Source organism: Astyanax mexicanus, chromosome 23 (assembly GCF_023375975.1).
Source record: "Astyanax mexicanus isolate ESR-SI-001 chromosome 23, AstMex3_surface, whole genome shotgun sequence".
Taxonomy (NCBI): Eukaryota; Metazoa; Chordata; class Actinopteri; order Characiformes; family Acestrorhamphidae; genus Astyanax; species Astyanax mexicanus.
Window position 1 is genome coordinate 13,525,219 of NC_064430.1, and position 24,066 is coordinate 13,549,284.

The window sequence follows — 24,066 nt, forward strand, 5'->3', positions numbered from 1 at the left end:
ATGTTAGTGAATCAAGCTCAATTGTGATTCATAAATGAATAGTCAATGAATGAATAAAGTTTAACATATATAGAGCCTTTCTAGAAACCCAAAGACACATTCCAAATCACGTTTTACACACAATAATTTATATTCAGCACTCATCCACACACACACACACACACACACACACACACTGCTGAGAAGCGGCAGCCAATCGTGCACAATCGAGTACTCTCAACCGGAAACCACCGTACACCTGGAGGACTGCGTTTCAGATATTCCATATTTGAGCATACAGTCATAAACACATTCACACACACACACACATGCTAACCACTAAGTTACCGTACCGCTCAAGCGATGCTAGTCATGCTGCTAACCACAGCGCTAGCTCTTTTGCCGTTTAGAGGTGAGTATATCAGACAGTAGTCTGCGTGTTTGCCAGGTTAAAACAAGCTACATGGGATTATCCGCTAGCTAATAGCTAATCCGCCCTGGCTTACCGGAACACTCAGGGTTCCTCAGTGTAGCAAGGTTGGGCAGCATTTACTAGCGCTAAGCACTGCTAACCACGGCTAACCGTGGCTAAAGCTGCTGCTAACCAGCACTCATTTGAAAAGATAAAAAGATTTAAAACGATTTTTTTGTTTGTTAGGAATCCGCTACTTTGATTTAGACCTAACTGTCTCAAAAGACCCAAAGTCGAGAACAATCAAGTTAGGTGTGAAAACACACTGAGTAAAGGCTTATACTGGCACTATTTGATTCCTTGTGGATTGCTGTGAAGGGCTACTGCTTTTATTGAATTGGAAATACTTTAGTGAGTCTGTGTGTGATTCTCTGAATCACTCAGAGCCCTAAAATAGAAAAGAAAATGCTACGAAGACTAGTCTCCTTGAGAGCTTCTGGTTTTGATAAGAAATGTAATGAATTACCGTGTGTGTGTGTGTGTGTGTGTGTGTGTTTGTGCAGCTGATAAAGAGATGAAGACCTTCGATGAACAGCTGGAAAAATGCTTGTTTGAGGAAAGGCCCAGACGTATGAAAACGCAACCTTCAGATAGCTTATGAAAGACCACAGTGTGACCTTTACATGACATGTCCTCCATAACAGCTTCCTGCACAGGATCTTATCTAAGAAAGACTGAAACAGTGAATGACAGAGTGATATTGAGAGAAAGAGAGAGATAGATCCTCTAAATATGATCATCCTGATGCTCTCTATGTTCTTGAGTTCTCACTGATGCAATGTTCATTGCATTACATCAACACATGATCAAACTCCATTGGTCTAGAATTACCAGCTCCTAGTTAGGTTGGGGTCAAGCAAAGTTCCTACTAGTGCAGTAGAATATTGGAGACTTTGCAATATTTTGTTCTGTGATATATATACATAGGAAAATGAGAACAGTGTTTATATCAAACAGCCAAAAGGTTTTAATATTTACTTAAACAACATAAAGAAAAACTTGCTCAAAAATGATCAAATCACTACTGAGTTCATCTACTGCAGTTCACAATGTGTTTACAAAGTCACAGTTACTGAAGCATTGGTCTCTGCATGACTAAAATACAGGTCATTTTCCTCTGCTTGGACATGCAAAAGCGATGGGCTGTTAAAATATCAACACGCCAAAGACAGAGTGCACCTGGCTTACCCGTTACACACAAAACACACTCATGATTAATTAAAATAAATTAGTACACGCTTTTTGTGTGTTTTAAGCTGCACAAGGTGTACTTTTTGCATCCTCATGAAACCAAAGAGACATCGACACGCCCTAAATCAAGCTGCACGATGCGTAAGTGACGTCTTGCCTATAGATCACTAAAAGAGGGGCCCTAAATGTTAAATGTTTTAAACTGTAGTTTTGTAATTGTTTTTTTTTTTTTAAAGTAGGAATAATTGGCAATTCAAATTATTCCAAAATGAGGAAACTAATTTAAAAAAGAAAATCTGCAAAAAACGTATTAATTTTGTCCAAATATTTAATTATATTTTGTTTTCATTTTGTTTTTTTGCCAAAAATGTATTTGCGGTGCAGAAAAACACCTGAGAACAGAGAGCGAGTGGTGAAACACTGAGAGAACACTGTCTCTATGCCTCTATCTCTCTTTCTTTGTCACTTATTTTGCTCCTTTCTCCTGCAGCATTCTTTCGGACTAAACCATCAGCTCACAGTGCATCTCTTCTTAAAGAGGAGTTCAAAATGATTGCTAATGATTCTAGTGCACAGTAGTAGTTTTGTAATTGCTTTTTTTAATAGGTAAAAATGCTTTGGCTATTCAAATTAAAAAAAGCAAACAATAAAACAAAATGCATAAAAATATGTGAAAAAACATTGGTGTTTTGTGTTCAGCACATTCATTTTGTCCAAATATTTCATTTTATTTGGTTTTAATTTTGTTTTTGGTTTCTGCCAAAAACGTATTTTCAGTACAAAAAAAACTTCTGTGAATAAAAAAACAAGAGAACACTGTCTACGATTTTCTATTTCTTTCTTTCTTTCTTTCTTTTTCTCATTTTACCTCTTTTTAACAGCATTCTTTGGGACTAAACCATCAGCTCACAGTGCATCTCTTCTAAAAGAGGAGTTCAAAATGATACCTAGTGATTTAGTGCACATGAGTAGTTTTGTAATTGCTTTTTTTTTAATAGAAAAAAATGCATTGGCTATTCAAATTATTCCAAAAAAAAGAAAAAAAAGGAAAAAAGGAAAATTGCATGGAAATCTGTGAAAATATATTGGTGTTTGGCCAATTATTAAATTCCTTTTATTTTTTCCTGTTCCTGCCAAAAAATGTATTTTCGGTGCAGAAAAACACCTGAGAAAAAAGAGTGAGCGGTGAAAGGCTGAGGAGCACTGTCTCTATGATTTTCTCTTTCTTTCACTCATTTTACCTCTTTCTCACGCAACATTCTCGCGGACTAAACAATCAGCTCACAATGCATCTCTCCTAAAAGAGAAGTTCAAAATGATTATTAGTGATTCTAGTGCACACGATGACCCTGACCACCTTTCTCCCTCTCTCTCTCTCTCTCTCCCTCTCTCTCTTTCTCTCTCCGTATCTCTCTCTCTCCTGTTATTCGATCTTCAAGGCCGAGTGTATCCATGCATTCTAGGCCTGCCCCTAAAGCCTGTTATTTTGGAGTACGGAATGTGAGTGATGACGCTATAGGTCCTCTCAGACTGACCCCCTCCGCTGCCCACCCCTCCCACCTCCATCCATCCGGATTCCTGGGCCTCAGGGCAGGGGCCGCTAATGCTCTCCAACATCAGCGTCTGAAACCCTATCCCTCCAGCACTCGGGCGCAGGGGGTCTCGGCTAAACGCTTGATTCAACCGCTCTCAGAGCAATCTGTTTACATCCTTCACTTAGCGGCAGCGCCCGTTTAATTCAGCCCTCCTTCCCCTTCAAACCACAGCCATGAAAACACTATCAGGTATCAGGATTCAACAAGATCGAAATGGTTATTAAAAGCAGCTTCTTCACATGCCTGTGTGTGTGTGTGTGTGTGTGTGTGTGTACATGCTGTACCGCCTACAGTGCTGAACATGTCAGCCTAGCACTTGCTGCTGCAGCATTGTTGAAGCCCCATAAATTGAGCGTGCCTGCATGATCCCTAGGAGGTAGTGATGAATCATTTGCAAATGAAATGATTCACTGGAATGAATCACATGGAATGAACAAAGTGATGATGGTGCAAAGTTTGTGCAGTGAAGCCAAAAGGTACAAAGAACCTAGAGCAAGAATCTACAATAGGGTGTTCATAAGCATTGGTATTTATGAAAATGTGGATCTGTGGAATTGTGGATTGCCTTTTAAATATAAAAATCAGAAAAAATATGGTATTGTCCATTTTGCTTGGGCTCCCTAAATGCCTTGAAAAGGCCCTGCGGACAATTCTAGGCAGATGCTACCAGTCACTATCATTACCACCCACATTACCACCGGTAATTAACACCAGTAATGTAGGTGATAACTAAGGCCGTCTTGCCTTGAGCACACTGGCCAGTGTTCAGGCTCACTCGTAAGATAACACCTCATAATATATACAGATATGGGCACTCACAAGCCGTGCCCTTCAACTTCAACCTCAACCATATCAATTTACTGTACATAACTACTGTTGTCCCAAGTCAACGTAAACGATCAGGATTGGAGTGAGGCCTGATAGTGGGTTCCAGATGTCCATTATCACTTACATACGTATCGGAAATACACCACAGAATGCATTGCCATCCACTGTGCCACTGTCCACTGTGGGTAGTAATGCCTACTGTGATGTACAGGGGTTGGACAATGAAACTGAAACACCTGTCATTTTAGTGTGGGAGGTTTCATGGCTAAATTGGAGCAGCCTGGTGGCCAATCTTCATTAATTGCACATTGCACCAGTAAGAGCAGAGTGTGAAGGTTCAATTAGCAGGGTAAGAGCACAGTTTTGCTCAAAATATTGCAATGAACACAACATTATGGGTGACATACCAGAGTTCAAAAGAGGACAAATTGTTGGTGCACGTCTTGCTGGCGCATCTGTGACCAAGACAGCAAGTCTTTGTAATGTATCAAGAGCCACGGTATCCAGGGTAATGTCAGCAAACCACCAAGAAAGACCAACCACATCCAACAGGATTAACTGTGGACGCAAGAGGAAGCTGTCTGAAAGGGATGTTCAGGTGCTAACCCGGATTGTATCTAAAAAACATAAAACCACTGCTGCCCAAATCACGGCAGAATTCAATTTGCACCTCAACTCTCCTGTTTCCACCAGATCTGTCCATCACCACAATAAATTATTGTGGTCTAAAACCAGGTGTTTTAGTTTCATTGTCCAACCCCTGTACTTCCAGTACACACTTAAGTAACTGTGCTTGCCATCAACAACCAGAGTCCGAGAAAGCATAACTGTCCTTGTATTATGCTGTACAGCACAGGCGTCTATAAGCTGATGTATCAGTACCCGTTGATAATCCAGTGATGCTGCTTCGGTGGAAGTTGGTAGTGAAAAGAGGTAGTGGATGACTTCACTCATGTCTGAGGAGGCTTGCCCTAGTCTTCATTGCTAGTGATTGCTTGGGGGAGTTCATATATAAACAGCGATATATATGTCTATCTTTGATCAACAGTAGGGAAACACGTTTTGACAGCTCTGACAGCTGAAAGCAAACCCAGAGAGAAGACGAATAGAGAGAGACGAATTGAGAGCACAGCTGTACACAGCAGCAGAAGCTCCCCAGCAGCCCCTGTACTTACAGCTGATTTTAAACACACACACACACACGACCCCCAGCACGTACAGCTGAGTTTAAACAAGGGAAATGCACCCTGGGGTTTAGGATTACCCCAGCATGGATCCAACAGCATCCTGGCAGGCATACACACACAAGCCTACTATGGACGATCAACAACATCCTGGGATGCCTTTACCCTTACTATAAAGATAAAAGACAAACATAGAATAGATAAGAGCCATATATTGAGCCATCTCCACCAACTGTTTAGAGCTGAAGCCTCTAGCACAGAAACACTGTAAACCCATACCCAAACTCAAATGATTTAAGTCTGTTTTACATAAAATTGGATATTTCTAAACAATACTCAACTATTTTGAGGTAGTTGAACATTCGTGGGCACATATATAAACATTCAAACTAAGATCTTTAAGTTGAACCAACTTATAATAACTGAGTTTAGTCTGTTGCCATTAACAGCTTCTTTTCCATTGGCTTCTGTCACAATCTATTTGCATACTGGGCGTGTCCAACAGTTTCTGACTAACACTCACCATCAGTGTGTAGTGATTCACCCCTGGGGCTTCCTTAAAAATAAATCAAGCTCCCCTTTAGTCGTGATAACTTGATGTTTTAATTGATGCTAACTCAAGTTTTCAGTACCCATTACTTAAAAAAAATGAGCAAACCAGCTGTCTTAAAAAAGTTAAGTAAATTCAACTTATCCGGTCTTACAATATAACAAAAATAAAATTTTTAATCAACTTTCCTTTTAGTTGTAATAAGTTGATGTTTTAAGTAATGCTGACTTAAGTTTTCATTACCCATTAATTATTTTTTAAGGCAAACAGTTTCCTCTTTTTTAAGTAAATTCAACTTATCCAGTCTTACAATATAACAAAAATAAAAAAGTTAAATCAACTTCCCCTTTAGTTGTAATAACTTGATGTTCTAAGTTGTGCTAACTTAAGTTTTCATTACCCAATACTTTCCTCAATTTTTTTCAATAAATTCAACTTATCCGGGCTTACAGTGTACAGTGAGGAAATCATAGCTAAGATTCAACTTAAATAGTATTTTTTCCAAATGACATCCACTTACAAGGTTTGTGTATGTAGATGTACGTCCCAAAGCACTGTTTTTCTCATCTTGGAGGACCACTGTCCTGCAAATTTGATTGCTTTTCCTGCTTTAACACAACTGGACTGGAGCTGTTTAGCTGCGATGCTGAATGTTGTTCTCAGCTGCATTACTCACTGTGTTGATGACAGACTGATAAATCACATGGTCATGTTGCTATATAGGAAGCACTCCTGTCTATTTGTAGCCAACTCTGAAACCTTTTTGGCTCCATTTTGAGTTTTAAAGTCCAGTAAAGCGACACTGCTGCTGAAAGCAATCCTACGGTTTGAGTAAACACTAAACTTTAACCCTCCTGTTATCTTCGGGGTCAATTTGACCACAGTTGATGTTTTAAGTAAAAAAAAAATCTTAACATCATATTTAAGCTCAATGTTTAATGACTTTTTCTAAACGAATGAGGACAAACAAGAAATTATTTACAGAAACATTTACAAAATATTTTTTAGTGACATTTTAGTAACCTTTTGTATGAACCAGTTATCTTTTTTGCGTCAATTTGACCCCAATCTTTTCATCAATATATCTATTCTGTCAATGTCAATATTATATTTATTTGTAACATTGAGATCGCTATGAAGTGCATATATATATATATATATATATATATATATATATATATATATATATATATTTATAATCTTAAAAAAAAATTACCTTTGACCTGTTTTATGTGCTAACCTAACAGCACAATCACAGTAATGTGAGAATCAGTAAAAACCCATAAAATACCTAATGCATGAGATTTTTATGTTATGTTTTTATCTTTTCCTAATCATTTTCTGGAGGTTTAAACTGTAAAAAATAACTTATAAAAAAACAGGAAAGATAAATATATTGATAAATTAATAAATTATTTCAGTATAAAAGTATAAAAAGTGTCTTTGACATTTTATGTTACAGATTTTCAGTTACAGACAAATACTTATTATATTTGTATGCTTATTATATTTAGAAACAACCTGTCAATCATACTACATAATATACTATCAAATCCTTTCAAAGCACTAAAGAAAGGTTTCAATATCAACCATTTACCATCAACCATCCAGACCCTCTGCAGGTCAACAGTACAGCAATCAACTGCAAAAGATCAATAACTATTTCTAGCTCAGTCATTCAATGCCCTTTGAGAAAGCTTATTAGATTAACAGCATATCTAAAAACTTTACATAAAGCCTGCCTAACAAGCTATTGTCCTGCAGCGCTTCTGGCATTTTCCATGTGATAAAATCCAGTTACAGGCCTCGACAGGGTTCTTCAGGACCTTTCAGAGTCACTGCATTTCTGCACTCGCTTTCATGCAGCTGCGCAGCACCAACACCAGCGCAGCTCAACCCACAGTAGCCTTATGCTCTTATCCATTCAGCGCAGTAATTCAATCAAACCTGCAGTCAAAATATCAGCTGCGTGGAAATACCATCCCTGCCATCTCGCACGACCTTGAGTCAGAGAGATACTACAGCATATTCTCAAAGATCTGACGCACGCACACACACACACACACACACATACATACACACACTCATGCTGCTCGTTTTCATCCATTTTTCACTCTAAAAACCAGCCAATCATTTAATATAATAAAGAAAATAGAGAAGTCACTTAATTTCTGTCTCTCTTTCCATTTCTTTCATAATTCTGCAGCCCCTCTTCTACACATTTTTCTTTACATCCTTTCAATAAATATTTTTTATAATGTGTAACAGTGCCCAAATCTAAAATAGGTAGAGCCTTTTATTTACAATTTTGTTTTCTAATGTTCATTTTCTTATTCAAAATTCAAAATTTTAAATGAACAATGCACAGCATTTCTTATATATATATATATATATATATATAGACCACTTCAGTTTATATATGGTATATGTTTGAGTAAAATGAACATTGTTGTTTTATTCTATAAACTACGGACAACATTTCTCCCAAATTACTGTCATTTAGAGCATTTATTTGCAGAAAATGAGAAATGGCTGAAATAACAAAAAAATGAGAGCTTTCAGACCTTACATAATGCAATGAAAACATGTTCATATTCATAAAGTTTTAAGAGTTCAGAAATTAATATTAGATTAATAACCATGTTTTTTAATCAGTTTTCATGCATATTGGCATGTTCTCCTCCACCAGTCTTACACACTGCTTTAGGATAACTTTATACCTTTACTCCTGGTGCAAGAATTTAAGCAGTTTAGCTTGGTTTGATGGCTTGTGATCACCCATCTTCCTCTTGATTATATTCCAGAGGTTTTCAATTTGGTAAAATCAAAGAAACTCATCATTTTTAGGTGGTCTCTTATTTTTTCCAGTGTTATTCCTGTGACAAATAACACAGACACAAGGAGGAAACATGTGGAACCGGGTAACAAGGGGGCGGAGCTACAAACAAACAGGTAAGCAACAGGGGCACAGAGACACAGGATAAACACAGGGCACGTGCAGGGAGCAGATAAACACAGGGACAGACCAGAGAGACGCAAAACCAGAAGAACGTGACACCAATTATACTGAATTAAAAGCTCTGTATTAATGTCATATGAATAGTTTCAAATAAATTTTGGTATCATTATTTTGGTACCAGTTACACTTCTTTAATGCGAAAAGCTAATAGCTGATTGGTTAGCTGTCTGAATTACATTCCGCATGCATATTGTTAATGTTGTTGTAGGCTGTAGGTTAAACTCGGATTTACTCTACATGCAGCATTGTTCAGAGTCAATATATTCTCACTTAATAATGTATGAAAAGAAAAACACACACACACACACACTAAATCGCACACACTTTGTTCTCCTTATAGCTGAATCCCAACACAGACACACACTCACACACTCTTTTCCCAGGCTTTCACTCTGACAGTCCCTTTGCCATTGGGGTGGCTTGTTTTGACTGCTGTTGTTTAGAAGGCTGCCAGGCTGTCAGGCTGCTCGCTGCACGGCCTTTCAACTCCTGTCAGGACTTACAGCAGCTAATCCTGATGCAGTGAAAGACCACAGAAACCAGCCCAAATCATATTACACCGATCTCCATCAACAGGCCTCATTCATCAACCTACTTCTACTGATAAAGCACTGTTAAAGACAGACAAGCAGTGTTCTGCCTTTATAAATATATATAAAGCTCTGGAAAATAATTATTAGACCACATCAGTTTCTGAATCAGTTCCTCTGATTTTGCCATTTATAGGTATATGTTTGAGTAAAATGAACATTGTTGTTTTAATCCATAAACTACTGACAATATTTCTCTCAAATTCCAAATAAAATTAATGTCATGTAGAGCATTTATTTGCAGACAATACGAAATGGCTGAAATAAAAGTTCAGAAATCAATATTTGGTGGAATAACCCTGGTTTTTAATCACAGTTTTCAAGCATCTTGGCATGTTCTCCTCCACCAGTCTTACACACTGCTTTTGGATAACTTTATGCCACTCCTGGTGCAAAAATTCAAGCAGTTCAGCTTGGTTTGATGGCTTGTGATCATCCATCTTTCTCTTGATTATATTCCAGAGGTTTTCAATTTGGTAAAATCAAAGAAACTCATAATTTTTAAGTGCTCTCTTATTGTTTAGTAGCCCATCTGTTTAAAATACTCTGATTATATATAGATATAGTACATGTGTATTGATGGGTAATAGCATTATACGATATTAACGATATTAACATAAAATGCTGGCCTGGATATCCGAAGCAGGAAGAATAAAAAATAAATAAATTGCAAAGAGTTTACCCATTTTCATTGGAGTAACTGGGAGGTTTCTACTACATTTGGAAAAATTTGTGATTATTCACATTTTAATATATCAATATCTTTAAGTGACAAGAGCGTCAGAACGTCAGGATTTCAGAATGGTCAGGATTAGGGGTGGGCGATATGGCCCTAAATTAATATTACAATATTTCAGGATATTATTGAGATAAGTATGATGCTAATATTGTATTTTTATTTTGCTACAAACAGCAAAAAGTTCCACTATGATGGCCCATGTGGTCCTAAAATAACATCTCAATGTTTCATAGTACTGTATTTTTTGGACTATAAGACCAAAAAATCAACAGTGCCCCTTATGTATGAATTTCACCCGTCAGGTTGTGAGGAGCATTATAGCCACAGTGTTATACAAGAGTTTCAGTAAAGTTTCTTCAGCACCAAGACTGGAGCAGTATTAGCATTAGCCGCTAGCTGCAGCGCTAGCTCTTTCGCCACTCAGAGCTGAGTATGTCGGACCGTAGCCTGTGTGTTTACCACTTTAAAACAAGCTACATGTGTATACCCAGCTAACAGAGAACATTATAAGAACATTCAGCAACATTTGAAAAAGATTTTCAGGAATGTTCCTGGAATGCTCTGATAACATGTGATGTTATAAATGTACGGTAAGCATCACAACATTATTAGAATGTATTATAATGTTATTATTTGTCAAATAAAGTTTCCAGCTTGACAAATATTAACACTAAGGAAACATAAAAATAACATTCCCAAAATTGAAAATTAAAACACTGACACAAGTGACATTGTAGGAGCATTTCTAGAACGTTAAATAAATGCACTCTAAGAGCATACAGAAAAATATATTCTAAGCACATCCGGAAAAATATGTTCTAAGAACATCCAGAAAAATACATTCTAAGAACGTCCAGAAAAATACATTCTAAGAACATCCAGAAAAATACATTCTAAGAACATCCAGAAAAATACATTCTAAGAACATCCAGAAAAATAAATTTTAAGAACATCCAGAAAAATACATTTTAAGAACATCCAGAAAAATACATTTTAAGAACATCCAGAAAAATACATTCTAAGAACATCCAGAAAAATACATTCTAAGAACGTTAACTGTTTCATTTAGAAAACATTCTACCAACCAAAGATTGTTAGCTGGGTATCAGAGTTTGTACTTAAATCAGTGAAACTGCGAGACTGAGAGTAGCTGCCACCAGACAAAGATATCTAGTAAAAAGTGTTTCTACTGTCAGAAAATGACCATTTGAAGGACTTTCCATTAAAAACGAGCAACAAAACAGATAAGTTAAAGTGCCAAACTGCTCACTACCATGTTTGTGTTTCTAATAAAGCAGCTGGTGAACTTATAGCCTGAAAAAAAGGCAGATTTTCTCAGAAGCCGGGCAAGTCTGCCAGTCAGTCGATGCGTTGATGCCTACAAAGGCAGAAGCACACTGTTTTCCTTTTCCCAGACATAGCATCCCAGTAAATTATTAATCAATGGGATTCCGTCCAACCTCTTTAAGCACACACTTCTCCTGGCCAGATGGTACACCCTTAACCTCTCTGCAACACAGGGAATCTTTCTGCCCCCCCCTGCTATCTCTGTATTGATCCATAATAATCCCACAGTTCCTCCCGCAATCACGGCAAGTCATGTAGCTGGAAAAAATTCATATCAAACCACCCAGCAGCGTTCTCACTCTGACAAAAATCCTCACACATCTGCCAACCAGCCCGAGCTTCCCAGTTCAATTATCACCTCAAATAAGCAGAATCATGCACCCTTCCCTTCCCTCAAACCACTCGAGCTGTTTATCTCACTATAAACCAAAAAAAGAAAAAGAAAAGAGTGCAACTTCGTGGAATAGTGAAGTATTTATTATGCTGTGAGCAGCAGATGCTCCTTTACCAGCATGCTCTCATTATGCAGAGCATCCCAGAAAGAGTGTCTCTTTCTGTCTCTGTATCCATCTTATCTCTTTCTTCTGCTTCCTTTTGTTCATCTCGCTTTCTTTCAATCCCCCTCCTTTCCTCTCTCGCTCTCTATGTGTCTCTGGATGTGGCATAATCACTGTTCTGGAAAAAAAAATCGGATTCTTTTTAAGCTTTTACAAACTGATTACAACGTTTTTTGTTTTTTTTACTAAGGAAGTTAAATGATTTTAATATGTTTTGTGATTGTTTTATATATGTGTATTATTTTTTAAATTGCAAGATTTCCTATTTCAACTCCAAGACAACACAACTCAAACAGCTTGGCTTTATACTCTGTAAAATATGGACTGTGAGATATTGGAAAAAACTGACACAGAGATATTAAAAATACAAAACATTTCTCACCAGATTTTGTTTATTTGTTGATTTGTCCATGGTCTGCAACATACTGAAGAACTGTACAACCAGTGACACTAATAGCTAATAGGACAGGGTTCTTGCACCATTTTAAAAGTCAAATTAGTTGGCTTGACACTAATGTTACTTCTCTCCCCGGTAACATTAGCTAGCTTGCTGCTAATATTAGCTAGCTCTCTGGTAACGTTAGCTAGCTCACCGTGTATATATGCTAGCTCTCCGGCAATGTTAGCTAGCTCTCCGCTAACCTTAGTTCTCTCCATGTTTTCTCCAAGACTTTTTAAGGACCAGTGGGAACCCTGTAAGAAAAGAAAAATGTATAAAAGATTGCAACGCTGGTTAGTCCAGATGGTGGATAAGAACCCTCAATCAAGTTGTAAAGAAAATCAAGCTGTCCTGCAGGCTCAGGGTGCATCAGAGTCAGCATGAACTATCCGCCAACATTGAAATGACATTAAATGTAATTCTAAGACAAGAGAACTAGGAGACCTTTACTGCTGACACAGAGACATAAAAAAGCTAGACCGTACTAAAATGTATGTAAATAAGCCAACATCCTTTCGACACATGCGCAACCACGTGGACGGAGGCCGTGCGTTTACCTCGTGTTTACTCCTGCCCCCCCATTCGCGCTCCCCTTCCCTCTCTCGCTTCTCAGGCAGCAGCAGCCTGTCACTCACACAGACACAGAGACAGCGCTGTGTATCTACTTCTTGTGTCAAAAATCAAAACATTGCAACATGACGTGTTTGATTTAATTGCCTTAAGTGACATTGCACGTTCTGCGATGTGACTATTGCGCATGCATGCATCACAATGACGATGCTCAAACGATGAGCCGTGAGCAAATACAAGCATTCCGTGTCAGTCAATTAAAATGCCAGGGTGCGTTTCAATAAAACTCCTTATACCTGTAATTTTGGCCACAGTAATTGCATCAGACCCTCCATCAACAGCGATTCCCTCATTCACAGTCAGTGGTATGTGCATAACTCATGTGAACTGAGCGTGAAGGATCTGCTGAGGGAATCAAGTTGAGAAAGAAAGCTCTGGAACCGTGAGCAAGTGACACCCTTGCCTCATGATCATAATGCTGCTAGGTGATGACGTTGATCAAACTGTGACTTTATGGCCCCGTCACCTCTTTACCGCTTTAAACCTCAGCCTGTGAGAGTGTAGTCCACGCTGACATTCGCCCACACCAGCTGTCAATCACTGTGAACAAAGAGGCCGGAGAAATGTGAAAAAGAAGAGAAGCGAAGTGAAGCCTTCACGTTCACGTTTCATCTTTCTACACAAACCAACCCCCCCCAGCTCAAAACTAGACCAACAGACAGTCAATCAAAGCCTCCTGGCAGCCCCTGACAGATAATGGCCACAAACTGCTGGTGCCAGAAGACAGGAGGCATATTTCTGCACGGGCTGCACTTAAGACAATTGGAAACGGTCAGTCGGAACGTAAGTGGACGGCTTAGGCTGGCTATCTTCAGGTTCCTTCCCATCCACCTAACCGTCATCATTACAACAAATCCAGATATAATCATGTTATAAATTGCACGTGTGTGTGTATGTGTGTATGTGTATGTGTGTGTTTATGTATGTATGTTCACCAGAGCTAAAGGACACTCGAGGGCGGATCAAATGGCATCAACAACATGCATAAACATCCAAACTGAGGGAAGCATGGAGATGAAAGGAGATCCGTGCTTGTAAACATTAAGATATGAGGAGTGTGTGTGTAATGTACTTTAAGCACGGCTTTAAATATAGCTGTTCAAGGCCATCGATCTCAGACTGCACTTCCATAGCCCAGAAGATCAGAGGAGGCATGCTAGCAATAAAACACACAGAGGGATCCCTGGTCCGTTCTTTAACAGGAGTTCCCACACACCCATGGGGTATTTATGTATATGGCGGGTTCAGTTTTTTAAGAAAGCCCGTATACAATCATATTGCTGAGCTTAAAGGTCTCCTTCCGCTAAAATCCACTTTTTCTTGTTCTTTGTGAAATACAATTCATGCTGCACGTGAAACTGTTTCTCAACTTCCATTTTCGAACTGTTCCTCAAGTTCATGGCCACACCCACCTTGGCTCGGGACCGCCCAAAGGCAGAGCTGAACCCGGACTGCAGCAGAGCCGACCCTGTTTACAGCAGCTAGTTAATGTTAGCTATCTTGTTTATGTAACTATAGGTTTAAATCGGATCTCCGGTTGAATTAACGTTTTACCGAAAACCCTAAATATACAATAAGGAAAGACCGGTTTGACAAGGTAGCACAACTCGACAGAACACCACTCAAAGTGGGCGCTGTTCGCATCAGAAGTCTGAGGTATAAGTTAGTAGCGTTAGTTTGGCTGAAAGAAACGTTATCTATCACCTAGCAGCATTGATTACCCAGGCACGGTACGCACCATGAACCATGACCTGGCCTGCTTGAAGAGGTGGGCCAGAGCAAAGTTCTCTTGGACTCGAGCATGGTACGCTATCCGTGCCCAAGCACGGAACAAGATGATGTCAATGATGTGACATTCCTGTAAACAAACATGGCGGTGTTGTTTCAACCTGTGTTGTTATGTATGTAACCATGACTGAGATAAATGTGACTTTTGGCAGATATTTCTAAGTAAATTAAAGTATATTACATTACCTCCGCTTTTTTTAAGAAGACACGCTCCCGAGAGAGGGTGCTTTTCATGGCGGGGGTGTTGAATTCAGCACAACACCGGCAAGCCCACTGAGCAGTGAGTAATGAAGTAAGCGTGCTCGGGCACGGATTGTTTAAACGCAGTGTGAGTGCAGGCCAGGAGGGGAATGGGGAGGGGACAGAACCGAGCTTCAGCACCATTCAACCAAACCATGTCTAGTGTAAGTAGGAGCCAGGGTTTCCCACAGGAGGTGTCTAAGTCAAGGCACCAAAAAAGTAAATACAGGAAGAAGATTTTATGTTCTGGACTAGTGTATATTTCTGCACAATTTAACATGAAGCAACAGCAGAGATATCACTTGTTCATATCTGTAGCTGTAGTGATTATCTGGGTAATGTACCTGGTTAAACTGCTTCCGCTGAGAGACTAAGCTCATACTTGATCTAAAAGCTTGTTCAGATCAAGGTTACTACATGTTCCCACCAGAAACAAACTGTAACAGGAATAAGATGATCTTAGTAGGGTTGTTTCAGACCTTACACCTGCCCAAACAAATGGCACCAAGAGTGAAAATAAACTTTACTAAAAACTGTACTAAAAACTGCTCATCATCTAAGGGTCTATATTCCCACACCCAGTAAAAAAACGTAACGTAATCTTAGACTAAACATATTTCCAGTACACACCACTACACACAATTATCATGCAGTTTAGTTCCATGTCTATAATTCTAGTCATCAAGATTCAGCTGACTTTGTGAAGTAATACATGCAGTGTTCATTTTAGTCCAACGCAACACAAACGAATGAATGAATGGTTCTGCATACAATCGTACCATCTCCAAGAAGCAAGAATTTGAACTTAATTCGCCTGGTTAAATAGTTGTTTTCTATAATAGAAAACTTGAATGTTTGAAATATGATCTAATCTACCATCTAGACCTATGATCTTTTTTTGTTTGGACAATATTTTGTACCAGAAATAACTGCGATAAAGGATATTATTGTCATTTTAAGAACACATTTTATATCACTCATATAAGAATAAAGAAAACATTCAAGAGATTTGGCCATTTAATCAGCTTTAGCAGATATTAGCATTGCTAAACAACCTACAGTGATGGAGTTAAACCTACACGGTTCATTTCAGTCCAACTCATCTAGCACAATAAATGGTACACCCTTAAAAATGGGGTTACTTTAAGGTTCTTTAGTAAAAATATGCTAATAAATGCTTGTACACACAAATCATGCCAACTCAAAGAAGCATCTGAACAATTAGTTGGTTCTTCGCCTGGATAAATAGTTTTGTTTTAGATTAGGTTTGTAAAAGACCTTATAAATGGTCCAATCTAGCACCAAAAAGGGTTCCACTACTGTTATATTGGGACAGAAACCCTTTACACTTTGCTTGAAGTGTAAACTGTAGTCCAGATTCAGGTCTGTGATTGTAAATTCAGTCCTGGTTAGTGTAACCTGCATTAGGAGGCAGTGATTATATAATATGGGTTCATCTGAAAATCCTTCCAAAAGCGTTCTTTAAAGAAAAGCCAATTACCTCGTCTGTGTATACAATCATGCCAACTCAAACAAGCACCATAACATTTTGGGTAGTTGGTTATTTTCCTAATTAAATATTAGTTTCTATAATGGAACACCTATTGTATCTACAGTGGTTTATAAAGAGCCTTCAAAATGGTCCAATCTTAGCAACAAAAAGGTATTGCTTTAAGTAAAAGATTTCAGTGTCAACTCAGTGTCGTAATTCGGTGAGGTGGTTGTGAGTTCAGGTCTGTAGGATCTAATTCATCCCTGGTGTAACCTGAGGGTGAATCTGAAAATGTGTTTTTTTAAGGGTTCTTTAGTAAAAGCCAATTATTGTTTCTGCATACAATCTTTGTGCTAACTCAAAATCAGTGGTTCAACCTTGAAAATGGTCCAATCGAGCATCAAAAAGGGTTTCACTACTATTGTTTTAAATGAAGGATTACAGTGTAAAGTCTTGACTCTTGATGTAACCTGTGGGCAAATCTAAAAACCTTTCTGGCTTCTTTAGTAAAAGCCCAATGAACTGTTCAGCGTACAATCATTGTGCCAGCACACAATTGTTGGTTCTTCACCTGGTTAAATAGCTGTTTTCTAAAGTGGGGAACCTATGGAAGATAGATGGTTTTATATGGAATCTTCGAAATGGTCCAATCTAGCACCAAATGTCAAAAAAGTAAAAAAACTGCAGTGTAAGCTATGATTCAGTGTTGTGTCTGTGAGCTCAGGTCTGTAGGAGTTAATTTAGCCTTGGTGTTACCTGCAGGCAAATCTGAAAACCTCAGGGTTCTTTAGTAAAAGCCCAATAAACTGTTCTGCATACATATCATTGTGCCAACACACAATTGTCGGTTCTTCACCTGGTTAAATAGTGGAAAACCTATTGTAGATATGATAGAATCTATTGTTTTAAGTGAAAGATTGTAGAGTAAACTCTGATTCAGTGTTGTGACTGTGAGCTCAGGTCTGCAGGTGTAAATAATCCAGCCCTGGTTAATATTGTAACCTGCATTAGGAGTCAGTGCTGATGTAATGTGGGTGAATCTGAAAACACTGGAGCTCTGCCAGGCTGGACTGAGCTGCTGCTGCTGCTTCTGGAGGTCAGCAGGTTTCTCTGTGCAGCAGAGTGTGTATCTCACCTCTTTCTCTCTCTCTACACACACACACACACATACTGCCTCTTACATATAGCTAACAGAAAGGCTATGATGTAGTGATGCCCCACACTCCAGCACAACCCCCCAGACCTCAGTAGGCTACTGTAGACGGGTGCACTTACCCAACAGAGCCAGCAGCCAAACTCCCAGCAGCCCCGCGGCCGAGCGGCGCCAACCCGCGGCCATCAGCCCGCTGTATCCCGCTGCACAGATCCCGAGACCCCGAGAACAAAAGCGCGCTGAGGAAGAAGAGCCGCGGAGGAGACAGCGCATCCGATACACACACACACTACAGCGCGCGAGCCCGGCTCCAGCAGCACGCGCGCGCCATCATCCACATCAACCAGGAATGTGACAGAGTCTCTCTTTTTATCCACTCACTCTCTCTCTCTCTTTCTTTCTCTCTATCTCTCTTTCCACTGTACTCCACCGCTCTCTCCGGTCCTCGCGCTGTATCCACACTCCGCACACGCACGCGCTGTATCCTCGCTCCTGCTCTAGGTGCTTACGAACTGCCGCTCCTACTCCACTACCCTCTCTACCCCTCCCTCACTCGCTCTCTCTCTCTCTCTCTCACTCCCCTCTCTCTCTCTCTCTCTCTCTCTCTCTCTCTCTCTCTCTACCTCTTTCTCTCCCCCTCTTTCTCCCCCTCAGTCACTTTCCCTCTCTCTCTCCTTCACTCGCTCTCTTTCCCTCCCTCCCTCTCTCTTTGTACCTCTCCCTCTCTCCTCTTTTTCTCTCTCACTCTGTGCACCTCTCTCTCAATTCAATTCAATTCAAATTGGCTTTATTAGCATGACTGTTTAAAAAAAAACAAATGTCAAAACCGAACCGATAGTGAAACAACGATGAATATGTTAACATAAACATCAATTAATTAAAAATAAATAAATGAATAAAATTCACAATAATGATAATAACAATGATAATAGTAAAAACAACAATAATAATAACAATAGTAATATAAATAATCAATTATAATATTAACAGTTGTTTAGTCTCTCTCTCTCTCTCTCTCTCTCTCTCTCTCTCTCTCTGTGCACGTCTCTCTCTCTCTTTCACTGAACATCTAAAATAATTAATATCAGCATTCTTGCATTTCAAGCGCAATTATCACCATATAATAAAAATAGGCAATTTTACAACAATTACAGTATTAACATTATCTGCAAAAAAACCCCAAGCAAATATTACAATTTGCTGATCACTGCTGCCTCTTCTGCTAATACTATAATAATAGTATTAATTATTACTAATGCTTCAAATACTATTTTCTGCTATCCTTGCAATGTAGAAGTATTATGTGGATTGGGGAGAAAAGCTCTGATTTAATGTCACCATGTTATTAAGACAGTTTTCTAACAGCCAACATCACACTAGCCCACATTCTACTCTCATTTAAGATATTATAGAACATATAGCAAGTTAATACAAAATTAGCTTTGAATATCATATGAATATTTATTTGCGAACCCAGGATTGTGAATCAAAATCGAATTAAAAAGGTGTCTCATGGACAGAGATGTAAAGCATTAAAATATTATTTTGTAATAATATTTTACTCTTGCTTCCACTTTTATTTCACTACATATTTTAAATTAGTTTAATACTTTTACTGCATCATTACTTGTTTCAATAATAAAAATGTTACGCATCATTTCAAATCTGCCTTTCACTCTGAGAACTGTCTACTGCTTTCTGTAATAACATTACACACTACTGTATGTTTACTTTTAGTACTTAAGTAGTACTCAAGTACTAAAAGTAGTAGTAGTGACAAAAAGTTATCCAAAAGCAGTGTGTAAGACTGGTGGAAGAGAACATGCCAAGATGCATGAAAACTGTGATTAAAACCAGGATTATTCCACCAAATATTGATTTCTGAACTCTTAAAACTTTATGAATATGAACTTGTTTTCTTTGCATTATTTGAGGTCTGAAAGCTCTGCATTTTTTTTTATTTCAGCCATTTCTCATTTTCTGCAAATAAAAGCTCTAAATGACAATATTTCTATTTGGAATTTGGGAGAAATGTTGACTGTAGTTTTTAGAATAAAACAACAATGTTCATTTTACTCAAATATATACCTATAACTAATTCACTAATTCAGAAACTGAAGTGGTCTCATTTTATTTTTCCAGAGCTGTATGATTGAAAGAATTAGCTAATTAGAGGATGTTCTGATCCTCTCTCATCTCTTAATCTGCTGCTGTCTGACTGAGAAAAGGACTATTTGTGTTTTTATCTCCTCAGGCTCCACATGACATGGAGAAAATACTGTGAAGATAAACCCTGAGATAGATAGATGAGCAGAGGATGAGCACAGATTTATAATAGCAGATTAATAGTAACAGGAACAGTGGTGTGATCAGCTGGGGGGGCAGTATAGGGAGCTATCGTTTCCCAGGCTGGTGAAACCGCGCCACCTAGTGGATGCAGGGGGAGAATAGCGACTCAGACACGGTGAAGTTCACAGTCAGCGCTTCACACACACACGCACGCACACACACACACGCGGTACTGCAGTCTGAGCTCTCCTCCCTCAGGACCGGGGAGGAGAGAGATTCACTGGGTCAGCAGCCATTTTAGGAAACGATGAACACACACACACACACACACTGTAACGGGTGCGCACGAGGACAATGGCGATGCTAAGCCAAGTGAGGGCGAGGCACAGGCAGGAACCACGTGCTGCCTCACATCACTCTCCTCATACATGTTTATATACAGACCTAAAAATTAAAATAAATAAAATAACCATGAAAGCATGGCTTGGTGTTCATGTGGTTAATTATTTTATGTCGATATTAATATTAACCCTTAATGGCATTGTGCTGTCCTGGATTTTTGTTTTTACACCTTTCCATGCCATACCATACTATTAGCTTATTTATTTATTTATTTATTTATTTACTTATTTACTTATTTATCTTTAATATTATGTAACACGGCACATCTACATCCAATACAGTGAGCTGTACAAGTAGGTCATAAATAAAATTATGTATATGTGAATAGGAATATATAAAGAAGTATATTTATCTGTTTATATTCTTACTATATTCTTTATTTTTGTTGTAAACTTTTCTTTTTCTTTTTTCTTTTTTTCCCATTTTCTCCCCAATTTACAAGGCCAATTACCCAACCCACTCATTAGGACTCCCCCTATCACTAGTGATGCCCCAACACACCAGGAGGGTAAAGACTAGCACATGCCTCCTCTGATACTCAGAGGGCTCTGGCAGCCGATGGCAAGCTACATGCCCAGGATTCGAACCGGCAATCCCCTGATCATAGTGGCAGCACTTAACCCACTGGACAACCCGGAGCCATTTTTTGTTGTAAATTTAACAGAGAAAAAAATGGTGTTGACCCTACTGTTTGCTTTCTGTGTCTTTTGACCATTATTTATTTAATAAATCTATTTACCTCCATTTATGTCCACTCTCTTATCCCTCTACACCTGTGACAATAGAGGGTTAATACACACATTTCATGAAATTAAATGAGAATGTGAATTGCGCCTATGAAAAATGTGCCACCAGTTATATAAAATCTGTAAATGTTACTCTTTTTAAGTGTTCATATAATTCTCACTGGGCTAGAGTTAATTCAACACAGTCAACAGTGTTAGAAATTTAATTGCATTTCAGTGTTGATCTACTAAAAACCAGTTTAAAATCAGTGTTGATTCTCAACTACCAACACGGCCACACTGCGCGCTTCTTTGTCAAAACTTTTAAAGCTGGATTATTTTAACTAGATAAACTGAATAAAAAAATATATCTTGTTTGATTGTTTCCATCCTTAAAAAGCACCACACAGTCACTTCATGTACGCAGTTTCCTAACCGAATGCAAGACGCTAAAACTAGCTCCTCAGATTTGATTTTCAATCTAAAATGGTGCAATTCTGCTCCACCTGTCATCAAGCAGTCTGCACAGTTTAAGGTGGAACTGAAAATTTCATTCCATCCTAAATAGTGTTGTGGTTTTGTAACTAGATGTTATATTCTAGTGGTGGCCATATTTCATAAAAACAAAATAATGTGAAGTGATATTATTAGAATATATAACTATATACAGTATATATATATATATTCTCAATCTATCTACTAGCAGTTAGTTAGGTTAACTAGCTAGTTAGTTAGTTAGCTAGGTTAGTTAACTAAGTAGGTAACCTAGCTAAAGCAAATAACACCTAAACTAGATAGCCAGCCAAATTTTACATTACATTTTATTTGTTAATAAATTAAGAACAATTACAAAAATAATGTGTTTTACCCTAAGAACGTTACTGCAAGTTAGTTAACATAAAAGCCAGCTTTATGTGTTATAATTTAATGTGCTTTAAAATGGGTCCTGACAAAAAATCTAAGCTAAATAGCTAGCTTGCTATTTAAGTAGCCAAAGTACATTTAAGGTGGAATGAGAAATAAAAAAACAGCTACATTTTACTTGTTATTAAATTAAAAAACAATTATAAAAGAGTGGTTTACCACAATACTGCTAGTTAGCTTAAAAAGCCAGCTTTGTGTGTTATAATTTAATATACTTTAAAAACTGAAAAAGAGTTATTTATTTACAACACTAACCATCAACACTCACTTTAGTCAGAGTTTAACACTGCCAGTGCAGAGAACATGCAACACATTCAACTATTAATGAAAAAAATATGATTTAGGGTTTAGTGCCTCTTTAAAACCACAGCACTGCACTGTATGTGATGTCACCTAAACTGAGCTATTGCCTATTTCATATTTAGACCCCTCTATTATATACACAGAAATCAGTCACAGTCAAAAAGAAGCAGCTTACTTCATCTGCACCAGCAATTCTCAGAAGTCTAACAGTAAATGTGAGCTATTGTTAACAGCACTGTATGAATGACCTCTGCCTTTCTGAACTGGACAGGTAAATTGTGCTGCTGTGACATGATGACAGTCTGCGTGGGTCTAATTTGAATCTGATTAATGTGCTGTTCTCTCTGAGGACTTAATGGCTTTGCTGCACTTTATAATATTCAGCAATTACTGCAGGGCAAGTGTGCAGTTCTTATAAATGTAGATGAACTGATTAATCGGTCGTGTCTTGCAGTCTTCGTATTAACAATAATGCTGTCCATTATAAACCTCTACTAAATCAGCTCTATATATATATATATATATATATATATATATATATATATATATATATATATATATATATATATATATATATATACGCTTTTAACTAATTGCATGGCATATAATTTGAGAGTGTGAGAACCACAGGCCTATTGCGATTACAGACAGATCTCTGTGCAAATCCACAGTATAAAGAAAGAAACAGTCTAAACCAGTTCTGAAGTTTCACCTTCAATTTTTTATTAAGGTGTTTATTTACATTCTTCACGTTCACGCAGTCGACTGAGGGGCGTGACTGTGTGATCGTGAGCTACTGCTGAGTTGATTTCACGAGAGACATATTGTAACACATGGAGGGAAAGAAAGAAAAACACGAAAAACAAAAAGAGATCCAAATTCTTGTACAAAGATCTTCTCAAACCTTAAAAGCCTTAAGTCCATCTAAACTGAACTTGACACCATATTCCCCACTACATTATTGCAATGAGTGATATTCACTTACTTCCCGTTCAGCAACGTTACTTCAGGTAACGTCAGGTTTGGGTGTTTTGTCTTGTGACAGAACCGGACTATACTGGCCAATTGGCCACACAGAGCACGCTGTAGGCTACAGTGGTGGAGAATCAGGGCTGGTAGATATTATTAGCAGGCGTTGTATTGTAATTGTATATAGCTTTCATTGTGTTTTTCGTTTATCCTTTAACGCACAGCACCACAGCATATCATAGTAAAAAAAAACTGTCAGCAAATTACAGACTGACGAAAGGTAGAATCACACTGTGTTATAGTTGTAATTGTATAATTGTACATATCTGAGGTGGTGTGCCTTAAACAAGGCACCAGGAGCACCAGTGTTGCAAGTTTTGCACAGATAACACACACACACATACACACTTACACAGGTCGGCCAGCTAACACACTGACCATGCAGGTAAAAAAGAAAAACAACAATAAAGCACAATCTGTGATGGCACCAGGCATTGATTGGCAGATCACCACAAGGGAGCACCAGCGGTTTTGGATCACTGTACTTTTCTTTTCGTCAATAAAACAAACAAATAGTTGAACAAACAAACAAGCAAATGATGAGTCTGTGCATTCATTACTTCTCATTTCTATTTCTTTTAGTCATATTTTACCAAGAACC

The 24,066-nt window shown here is 38.2% G+C and overlaps 1 protein-coding gene across 1 annotated transcript in view; it reads right to left on the reverse strand.

Annotated features, from left to right (window-relative positions):
- igdcc3 (immunoglobulin superfamily, DCC subclass, member 3) overlaps positions 1-18,306 on the reverse strand; it is a 137,728-nt gene extending 119,422 nt beyond the window's left edge. The window contains exon 1 of the mRNA XM_022668149.2: positions 17,916-18,306. Coding sequence (XP_022523870.2) covers positions 17,916-18,066 — 151 coding nt within the window. The 5' untranslated portion in view covers positions 18,067-18,306. The remainder of the gene's footprint in view (positions 1-17,915) is intronic.
- Between the last annotated feature and the right edge of the window lie 5,760 nt (positions 18,307-24,066).